Consider the following 11401-nt stretch of genomic DNA (forward strand, 5'->3'; position numbering starts at 1 on the left):
AATTACAAGGGTGTGAGTGCTTTGGAAACAGCGGGATGCAAGGGTGTTTAGAGGTTTTGTAAAATCCCCTTCCTCTTCATCAAGGTGATAGCACTCATCATCTCATGGTTCCAGGGCCTTTCCCAACTTTAGTTTTGTCTCAGCGCATGACTTATTGAGCGGTTGGTTAGAGATTTGTTTTAGCAAGGAACACAGCATGACTGTAGCACAGGTTTGGGACCCTCCTCATATGAATCTTCAAGTTGAACTTTGATGGTTCGAACCTTGGATACCCGGGGTTGGAATAGAGGATCTCCTTCATGACCACGCGGGCGTTACGAGGTGGGCGTTTTCAGGGCCCATTGGAATTGTAGACTCCAATGAGGTGGAGATCATAGCAGTGCATCAAAGAACAAGGCTGCTAGATACTAATATCCGTGATCGGGTAAGCCTAGAATATGACTCCCTTAACATAATAAAATGGCTAAGCGGAGGACTTGCTTATCCTTAGAGGTTTGCACAATGGGTTGAAGAGATTTTGGATCAAGTAGCGGAAATGTCCATCACATTTCTCCATGTGAGAAGATCGGCGAACAGTGAGGCAGATCGACTTGCTGGGGAGAAATTTGTTGTAGTAGGCAAAATCACGTCAATCTATTTATATTGATATCGGTACTGTTATGTTTTAATAATTGCACAACTCAGCTTGTCATTTCTTCTTTAATTGGCTGAGAGCTTTTTAGAAAGGGAGATGATATCAGCAAAACCATGTTTCTGATATTTGCGCTAACTCGTCCTGTCTTCTATTTTTTAAAGACCTGTCAAGGGTTATTATGGTCCCCAAAAAGCTCTCAAAAGCCAATTAAGAAAGAAAAGACAAGCTGAGTTTGTGCAATTATTAAAACATGGTTGTGTCAATATCATTTCCCTTTTGGGAACTGTAATATATAACCTTTGACAGCTCTTTAAATAATAAAAGACAGGATTAGTCAATGCAATTATGTAGTGCCAATATCAGTAGCCATGATATATTTGCCCCCTTTTCTTCCTTGGGTCACCTCATTACAGTGTGAAGGAGCAGTCATCACTACTCTAGAAGGGGGTAGCCCGGGAAGAAAGTGCGGGGAATGTATACCACTTGGCATAGATATTAAAAAATTACTAATCCTTTATCATCGTGTAAAACGTGAAACAACAAGAGGACAAAAAAATGCAAAAAACGTTCAAATAGCATGGCACGTGCACACACCGCTAAGTGCCATGAGTGTGAAGGGTAAGACTATTGTTTCCATTTTCCAATGACTAAAAGTGACCCACCAATAGTAGTGCCACATGTCATATGATTAGTGATCCATCAACCATTAAAAGCCATTGAAGAAGTGGGACCCAGAAGCCAATATGGTAGAGAAACTGCTTCAGTGGCTCTAGGGTTAGCCACGAAGGCACACTTACTCTTCACTCTCTGATCCCTCTCCTCTCTTATCTCCAAGAAATCCTTCCCTTGATTTCTATACGCTTTTGGCCTTGCACTATAGATATCTGTGGATAACAACCACCCTCCCCTCCTCTTCTTACATAAATCAAATATCTCTCTTTTGCTTCCTTGTCCACCTGTTTTTCTTTCTTCTTCCTCTTCTTCTTATTCTAAGTTTTGTCCATTTTCTACTTGAAAAAAGAGAGAAAAAGAATGTCTCATGAACACCATCATCCTTGTTTGCATTGCCACCCACATAGTTACATTAGAATGGTAAGCACAAAAATTATGAAAACCCACAAAGAGATACATGGAAAATCTCATTCATGTTTTTTTATTTTGCATTTTAGAAAGTACCCATGTAGGATCTCCATTTTTTTTTTTTAATTGGTAACATGTTCAAGAACTTCATCTTTGATGAATAAGAAGTTTGATCTGTGTATGTGCATGAAAACACAGGTTCAACACCTGATAGAGAGGTGCTTGATTCTTCGCATGAGCCGAGATGACTGTGTTGAGGCGCTCGCAGAGCATGCTAGCATCCGGCCGCTTGTCACGCTTACAGGTCTCTCTCTCTCTCTCTCTCTCTCTCTCTCTCTCTCTCTCTCTCTCGCTGATTTTAGTGCATTTGGGGTTTGCAGTGTGGAAGGAGTTAATCAAAGAGAATAGAGGATTCTTTCATAGTTATTTCCAAGCTGTATCCCCAAGGCCTCTTGGAAGTAAAGCTGCCTTTGCATGTTCTCAGTAATTTTAATTGTTCTTGAAATTTCGAGCAAAATAAGAGCACTCCTCCCCCCCCCCCCAAACCCACCCACCCACACCCACACCAAAACTTATATAAAACCACCTAGTTTTGAACACATGTATGTATGAAGTTGTTATAATCTATCTCCGCTTTGCATGCTCTCATTATTTTTCTAATGCTCTTGAAAATTTGAAGAAAAGAGACCCTGAAAAAAGACCCCCCAACTTATCACAAAAGCACCTAGCTAGTTTTGAATATGTTGTTATATTTGATCTCTAAGATAGGCACCAAATTAAATACTTGTATTAGCCATCATAGACCCAACTTTCCATAAGGTGAGACATTAAGCTTTAATCACTTTGGCCATGTTGTGCAACCATGGAAGTTCTTCCCATGAAATATTGGTTTATCAAGTGGTGAGAGAGGGTCAAGAAGGGTGGAGATGAAAAGAATTAAGATGGAAAGAGTGAGGAGAGGGTGAGAAGTGGCTGAAAATAGGGAAAGAAAAACTCCATTCAAAATAGAGTTTTATTTTCCTTTATTTTTTGCCCTTTACCATCATCTTCTCACTCATGCCCTCTCATTCTTTCCCTCTCCTACACTCCCTACCCCTCTCTCAATACTTGGTAAGCTAATATTTCATGAAAAACATTTCATAGTTGCCAAACATGGCTTTAAAGAGTGAAAATTCACAAAAATCCTAATTAAAAAAAGATATTAGCATTTTGAGCTAATTAATGAATGTTAATATGGTTATTGAATATGGGTTTGGTTGTTGTTTTTCAGATAATCCAGTTCAAAGGGTGCCAAGGTTCAGAAGAAGGAAAGCATGGAAGTGAAATGACTACCAAAATTAGAAATATAAAATAAAATAAACCCATCTCAAAAAAATGGTAATGAAAACTTGAAATTGGGTGGAAATTACATTTTAGAGATCATATGTATATTCTTTGGGGTGAATTTTCGTTTTTTTTCAAGGTCTTGTCTATCTTCCATCTGGCATTCTACTAAGAATATAAAAGCCACAGCTATATGTTTTGCTATTTTTTTTTTTTTTGAATGATGAAGAATTTAATTAATAGAAAAATGAAACATAGGGAGAACCCCAAAGATCGGGAAGATTGAACTATAGAAAGAAACCAAGACAAGCATACAATAAGCCAAAATCAATCAAGGCGGAGGAACATCAAAACTTTCCAACTCCGCCCTTGAAACCTTCTTCCGAGCTAGGCTATCGGCCTCACTATTAGCTGATCTTCTTAGATGTTGAAATGAAATGGAGGATCCCACCAATTGATCCGAGATCTCGTCAATCCACAGTGCAAACCGCCATGGATGAGACTCACTTCCATTACCATCTTGTCACATTCACCCTTTACTATGACTTAGTTTAAGAGCTCTTGGTCAATCAGTTTAATTCCATAGTAGACCGGGCTAATCTCTGCCTCAGTAGAGTTGGTGAACTCAATTGGATGCGAATAGGCCCGTATCGTATTCCCGCTTTCATCTCTAAGAAAATTTTCAGCGTTTCCGTTCAACTGATAAGAAATTTTTCCACCGTTTGGCCATGTTTGGCTACCGTGAAATTTTTTCCATGGAATATTAGCTTATCAAGTGGTGAGAGAGGACTAGGGAGGGTGGAAGAAAGCGAGGCTAGAGAGGAAATGAGCGAGGAGGGTGGAAAAAATAATGAAAAAAATAATCAAAATTGGTTTTTCTTATTTTCCTTATTTTTAGGAGCTTTTCATTCTCCCATCACTCCCACCCTCTTAAGTTTCTCCTTCCCCTCACAAGTGGCCACATCAATATTACATGGAATATTTTTTCAAGGTTGCCAAACATGGCCCATGTTGTCTTACAAGTTATAGTCTTCTTCTAATCAACATATTAAGGGATCCTATGGTCCACCTTACATCTCCACGGACTACTAATCATTGATCGACGGCCGATGGCTATAGGATCAACTCTAACCTTTGGCCACCCTGAAAAATTATTCCATGGAATATTTGTAGGTCCAAATTAAGAGATAGGCAGACAAGGTGGGAGAGGGAGAAACATAAGGGCAGGAGTGGACTTGAACTATGGAGTCACAATGGACTCCAAGATGTTCATGACCTCCAATACAAAAAGCCAAAGCCATAGAACGAGCTTTTGATCTTTGTCCTGATTATTTTAAATCATGTTAAGCTGTTTTGAAATGCGGATTTTAGAATCCGGGATTTCTTTAAAATTGTAGCTAGGAGACAAGAGAAGAAACGGACCAGCTGTCGTTTTTGACCCGTTTTTTACTTCTCGTCCTTCTTTCCGACAGCATGAGAGTAGCAGATCCTCCCATATTTCCAGGTTTTAGAAATCTCAGGATGCATGAGAGATTTTTAAAACCTGAATTTCTCACTTAAAATCCAAGAAACGCTGCCAAGACAGCATACAGCTGCTTGATTATGAACCCACGTTTACACTGTTTTCAAACTAAAAACCTGGATTCTATCCAAACAGCCCTTTAAAAAGAAGAGAAAATTTACTTTTCTGTCATTCTCACATAAAAAAAAAAACATGCATTTCCTACCTCAGAGAATACATCTCTACTACTCAAAAGTGTGAAGTGTCTCTACAACAGGCAACGCAAAAAACTCTAAACCTAAGAGGACCAACTTCCCTCCTTTGGTGATTGCCAAAAGCCCACTTCACTCAAATGGCGTCTTTGCACGTTAGGGAATGCCACGAGGCCTTCCTTTCACGAAAACCAGAAAAATACAAACAACACCAAGCACCCATCTCAATGTCAAAATCCCTGAAGAGACATAAATGATTAAGACGGCCAAAATTAAGTTCTACAGCCCAAAACGCTCATTTCAGATATTTGAAATCTAGGGCTTTTGCTACTGAATAAGGTAAACTAAAGGGGGCCCACCCACATGCAAAGCCACCAATTGGTTGGTCAGGATTGTCCGATCGAAGTGATTTTGGGAAAGGGCGGTGATAAATTCACCCCATCATAGGATGATCAAACCGCTCATTCGATGGGCCACAACGTAAATAGGTTGTGCCCCAAAAATCATTTCCATAGGATGATCTCACTCGTTTTCCATATGCTTAGCATTTTTATGCAGTTTTTGCTAATCTTTTAAAATTCTCACAAGAACATAGAGAGATGGAGAGGGTTTTACCGAGACAAGTTTTGTTTGTTTTAGAGAGATCAAGAGACGGAGAAAATATCAGGAACGTGAGGTGGTGATTGGGGATTCCCCGCGGAACATTCTTCAGCATATCAAAAGGTAGATATGATGTGAATAAAATACCCCAGATGTGTAGGGATTATTATGTATGGAGGTCCTCTCATGGGTGGTTGGTGATTGAGGATTTTTCCAACAAAGAGCTTTTATTGCTTCTAGAGCCCATCTCCATGAAAACCATAAAGATACCTATACAACCACCAGATGAAGGTAGTTTCAAGTGCTTTCTTCCCTTGCCCCCAACTGATCCCAACTATGTGATCGTTTTTACTAGCATGAATGGTCCAAACTTTCAATTTTTTCGGGCAGGTGATAATACATGGACTTAGCATGAGTATGATGTTGGACAAGGGTGCCTTATTGAGCATCTTGTCAGCTGCAATGGAAAGTTTTATGCTTACACCACTGGTGCAGGGCTTTACATGCATGCTTATCTATTTTAGTGGCCTTGGACCCCCTAATGACCAATGCAGGCAAGTGTAAATTAGTTTGACCTCCCAAGTGTAAATTCCTGCCTCCGCCCCTGGTCATGGGTTTGAGTCACGAAAACAGCCTCTCTTCAAAGAAGCAAGGGCAAGGCTGCGTACATGTAGCCCTGCCCAGACCCCGCAATGGCGGGAGCCTCGTGCACTGGGCCACCCTCACTAGGGTAGTTTCAAAATTTTGTAGAATTTTTTTATAAAAGAGGTTAAAGAAATTCCTTTAGTGGCCTAGAAAATTCCATTTGGAGGAAGAAGAAAATATTTCCTACTTTGCAACAAAATTCTACAGTAAATGCCCTAAACAAAATGCGAGGCATTTAATAGCTAAAAGAATATCACATTTATAAGGTTTTTATGACCTTGGAGCAAACCAAGTTTTATCATTGGGATTTGCTACCGTCCATTGCAGAAGGCATTTTGCGGATGATCTGTTGCATCTGACAGCACAAAGGCTCACTTTTCAGAAGATTTTGTCTTCATTCGCGAGGTGGCTGCTGTCAGATGCAACAGACCATCTGCGACATGCCTTCTGCGATGGACACTAGCAAATCCCTTTATTATTATTATTATAATCATTATTATATATGTGTGTGCGCGCGCTCGCTCGCTTTCCTTTAATTCTATTGCTTGCTATGTAATTTAAAATCTTGTCTTTGTTATGGTTGAAGGTTCCGTCCAGCAACAATGAGCGTGACAACGAGCGAGATAGCACGGTGGAAGGAAATGAACATCAAGGAAACTAAGCAAGGAACCTCCACCACCACCACCACCAGAAACGAGCTGGAGAAGACGGATGCGAAAGAGAGAAATTGGTCAGAGCTTCAGGATGGCATTATAGTGTTGATCAGATCGCATTTAATTCTAAGTAGAGATCACATACATTTCAGTGAGGTATCCAAGAGTTGGAGATTGATCGACCCTCTAGTACGTTTATCTGGGAGACCACTGCTCTTGTTCAACCACAAACAAGATGGCCTATGCAAGTTCTTCGATCCATCATATAACAAGATTTATAACTATGCCATCCCCCACCTAAAGGATACTAAATTACATTTCTCCTAGGATGGCTGGTTGCTACTAGCTCGACGCCCTCACCATGATTTTTCCTTTTTCTTGTTCCTTTACAAAGGAAAAGGTCGATCTCCCAGATTGGAAGAACAATGATGACATTTTTACACATTATAAGCCTCGTGGCTTCTCGTTCGCATCTCGGCCCATGTCTCCAGATTTCATTGTTTTCTGCATTCATAATTTTAATGATTCTTATGTCCATATCTACATTTATCGTAATGGTGACAAAAACTGGACAAAAAAAATTACCACAATCATCTGCCTTTCCTTGTTGGCCATAACCACCCTGTTTACTATGATGGGCTTTCCAATTGCTTGAGTCATGATGGGAAGTTGGGTGTTTTTTATCCTAGCAAAGATACTTGGACTGTTCGTGAGAAGCCTAAAGGACTTAAAGCCAAGGCCACTAAGGCTCAGAACTATATGGTGGAGTCCAATGGAGAGCTGTTATCAGTGTTCACAGACCATCACAAACGTTCAATTCATGTTTTTGAATTGGACCGTCATAAGATGCAGTGAGTAACAATAAAAGACTTGAGAAGCCAAACGCTATTTGTCAGCCTTGGACAATCTCTTTCTGCAATGCTAAGAGGAATGGAGAACAAGATATATTTTCCGACGCATCGCAATATGGATCGCAGTGATTTCACTAACTGTTGCTTGTTCTACTCTATGGAGACAGAGTACTGCGCACTAGATTTTCACAACTCCACGAGATATCTAAATAGCATCTGGATTTACAACTAGAGTGGTTGATTATACTAGTGGAAAGTTAAATTAGAATAGAAAGAAGGTGATTTGTTATGCAAAACTTATGTATTAGTTTTTTTTTTGCTGATAAGTTTATGGGCAGGCATTCTTATAGATGTCCTGAGCTGAGCTGGAACTGGGTGAAAACAGTAGGATGTGAGCACCTATTAATTCTATTGATTCTTTCTTTCTTTCTTTTGAATAAATAGTTCTCTTTCATTTTAGTATCATGTACTACTCATTGCATTTGGCCTTTTGTTTTCTTCCACTCTTCAGAAGTAATATCCAATCGGAGATCTTTTTTCTCATTCAATTATTACTTTTCCTCCACATACCCAATTCTATTCAACATATCATTGCATAACGAGCTTAACAAATATGGTACAAAGAATGCCTACAAATAGACAGAGAATTTGTTTCTTCTTGTACCCTCGCTTTTAGATCATCTATATTTTATTTTTTTTGAAATGGTTTCAGATATTCTACTAGAAAATTGCTAAGGAATTGGAGATGAAAAGGATAAAGGTGTTAGAATGTTTCCCATTTTACTGGCCTAGCAAAGGCCTTTAATTAAACTTAGCAACATGCTATGTTGTTGTTAAGATGATACGTAGAAGGTAATACCCTGTTGTGGGCAAGGATGTGTGATGAAGCCTCCTAGTGTGGGCTGTTTATAGTGCCTGCCATTCCATCAAGGTTTTCATGGGTCTGGTCAAGATCTGGAGTTAGATATCAACAGTTTTGGCCAAAAATGTCCTAGATCTAGTGTTTGCCAATCGAGAAGAAATTATAATTGAAAGTAGAAAATGAAGAAAACCAACCGCGTTTGTGTAACCAATGTCTCCAACACACATTTTTTCAATTAATAATTCTCTCAAATGGTGTCTTTGCACATTAAGGAATGCCTCGAGGCCTTCCTTTCACGAAAACCTTAGTCTTTGTATTTCGACCTGAACAATACAAAAAACACCAAGCACCCATCTCAATGTCAAAAACCCTGAAGAGACATAATTGATAAAGACAGCCCAAAATTAAGTTCTACAACCCTAAACTAAACACTCGATTTCAGAAATTTGAAATCTACGACATTTGCTACTCAATAAGGTAAAGGCAATGGTACTATGAGATGCACGTATAGGATATTTTTTTACCCATGGTAGATTTTTTTTTTTTTACTAACAAAATACCCATGGTAGATTTTTTTTTGTTTTACTAACAAAAAGACCAAAATATCCTTACATGTGAAAAGAGGAAAATTACCTTATAAAAAGACCAAAATACCTACGACGCTCAGTGATTTGTTTTGGCATGATGTGGGAATCTCATTTCTACATATGCTAGCATTCTTGGCCCATGCTATGCATAGGTGCAAAATAATGGGCCTCAGCCCATCAAAACAAGCTGTCTAAAACTGTGGGCCCTACCCATATGCATGTGCTTGGGTGGGATCATTGGACCTATCAATCAATAGTGGAGGCCCCACCCGATGCATGGATTTGAGTTGGTGGGAGGGACACCCTACCAAAACATACATATCGTCGAGCATGACGGGTATTTTGGTCTTTAAATTTGACCTTTTCACATAAAAGGACATTTTGGTCTTTTTATGAGTAAATTCGACATGGGGATTTTGGTCAGAAATTGGAATCACCAGATTTGCAAAATTCACTCAAAGGTGATGACTCTATTTGTCAAACTGAAAGACTGTTTTTGCAAATAAAGCACAGTAGAAGAGTTCTTTTGCAAAAAGCCCAAAAAAATTCACAAGGGGAGGGCAGTTTGATTTTTCTGAAGGTGTTTTTCCATTTCTATTTTATAGGAAATGGAAGCTTACTCAGTGAGCTTCATCTCATAAAAAATCTCCACCTACTTTTAACCTTCCCTCTCCCTGACTGCAGCTCTCTCCATCTCCTTCATACTGAATTCGAGGAAAATGAGCCCACTGCAAATAGTCAGTCAATCAAGCAAGAAGAAAAATAAGTATATATTCCACCCAAAACAGCAATTTCCTTATCCCCACCTTGTAAAAGTGATCAAAGGACTTCATTCAAGTTGAAGAAAAACTTACATTTTTAGCAGCTGTGCTAAATGCTTCCTTGTGAGTCATGTTGGGTTCTCTAGACTTGAGCCTCTGAATCTCTTCTCTTCAATAATTCTACCATTCTTTTTTCTTATCACCATGGTTAAGATTGATTAATCTTAATTGTATTGAATTGCATCTGAGTAGGAGAATTTGTTAATAATGTGAAGTGGGGTCAAATGGAAATAAGGATTATTACCTTTTGAAGCGATTATAAGCGGAAGAAGCTCGTTTCCGTTTCTATGGAGCCGTATAAGATCTCACGCAAGCTATCAAAGTATAATTTAATTTTAAACTAAGGCATTGTTTTGAGTTTTTGAACTGAAAAACTCACGTTTATTAACGATGTTGGTAACAGAGGGGCCGTCTCCTCGTAGTCTTCAGAAGTGTTCCCATTGCAAGATTTTTGAGCTGTGTCACTGAATTATTCTTTCATTTGCTGCTTGAACAAAAGCTATTTTTTATTCAACATGATCATCATGGAATAGAACTAATTGTAATTATTAAGACCATGTTTGGCTGCCATGAAAAAAAATTCCATGGAATATAAGTTTATCAAGTTGTGGGAGGGTGGGAGGGGGAGAGAATATAAAGGGCATGATTGAAAAGAGGATGAGAAGTGGCTTAAAAAAGGGAAAGGAAAAGCTCTACTTGGCAATCTGGTATTCCATGAAAAAACTCTACTTGGCCTCATCTCCTCACTCATGCCCTCTCAATTCTCTTCCTCTCCCACTCTTCCTACCCCATCTCTCACCACTTGGCAATCTAATATTCCATGAAAAAAATTTCTAGGTTGCCTAAAGGGGCCTAAGGATCTCTTTGGAGGCCTCTAGAAATTATTTGCAGATAATTCTATATGCAAATGATTTGGAAGTAAAATATGATTACTAGTGAATAATATTGGTTATAACAGACTTTGAAATAATATAGTTAATGGCTTTCAAAGTGGCCTTAATATCTCATTTGCAAATAAGATAAAATATATCCAAAAAGGCTCTAAATGAAGATGTTCATGCTGCTGCTACTATTTCTAACACAAAAGAATAGTAGTCTAGAGTTGCTTAATTTATACCCAATAAAAAAAAACTCTTTAGATCAAACCTAAGAGCGAGAAGAAATTCTGGAAGAAAAACAAGCTCAAATCATGTAAGTTGACAGGAGGTTTATGTCCTCTGATCAAACCCAACATAGAAAAATTCATGAATATATAAAGAAATTAAATAATAAATATATAACATAAGTAGAAGATGACCTAGCAGTAATGGTAAGGCTTAATAATGACCCGATAACAACCAAGGATGCTTTTAATGAACTCTGGAATCATTGACTACTAAATAGAAGTCTAAAATCAGGAAGAAGTAGTAGAAATAGTAAACCAAATGCTCAGTCCAATAGTCCATGACTAGAAATCCTGGTAACTAATGCCAGAAATTCTGAGATATCTAGATGACTAATTACCTCATCATTGTTGAAGGATGCAAGAAATTTAAGAGGAACAAATGAAGCCCTCATCATGCTAACAGATAGGAGACTGGTACAATGACCACATCTAACAGTAACCATCTTAAGTAATCTGCTAAATGGGAC

General features: G+C 38.6%; 1 protein-coding gene and 1 long non-coding RNA gene across 3 annotated transcripts; one reads left to right on the forward strand and one right to left on the reverse strand.

Annotated features, from left to right (window-relative positions):
- The first annotated feature begins 1473 nt into the window (after window positions 1-1473).
- Window positions 1474-3241, forward strand: LOC143854826 (uncharacterized). 2 transcript variants are annotated; one of them, XM_077364933.1, is made up of 4 exons: window positions 1474-1726; window positions 1913-2018; window positions 2095-2197; window positions 2985-3241. In XM_077364933.1, exons 1-4 carry the CDS (start codon window positions 1667-1669, stop codon window positions 2986-2988), a joined length of 273 nt encoding a protein of 90 aa, XP_077221048.1. In that variant the 5' UTR covers window positions 1474-1666; the 3' UTR covers window positions 2989-3241. The 2 variants fall into 2 exon arrangements, with proteins under 2 accessions (XP_077221048.1, XP_077221047.1); XM_077364932.1 differs by having other exon boundaries at window positions 1492-1726; window positions 2095-2172.
- Window positions 3242-8554: 5313 nt separating this feature from the next.
- Window positions 8555-11401, reverse strand: LOC143855233 (uncharacterized). The gene is made up of 4 exons (XR_013237744.1): window positions 11273-11401; window positions 9803-10253; window positions 9569-9676; window positions 8555-8684 (listed from the first exon to the last, which is right to left on the reverse strand). It is a non-coding gene; the product is annotated as an uncharacterized LOC143855233 (long non-coding RNA).

Source organism: Tasmannia lanceolata, unplaced genomic scaffold (genome assembly GCF_043159265.1).
Source record: "Tasmannia lanceolata isolate RefF3 unplaced genomic scaffold, GAP_Taslan_0.1 ptg000020l, whole genome shotgun sequence".
NCBI classification, from domain to species: domain Eukaryota; kingdom Viridiplantae; phylum Streptophyta; class Magnoliopsida; order Canellales; family Winteraceae; genus Tasmannia; species Tasmannia lanceolata.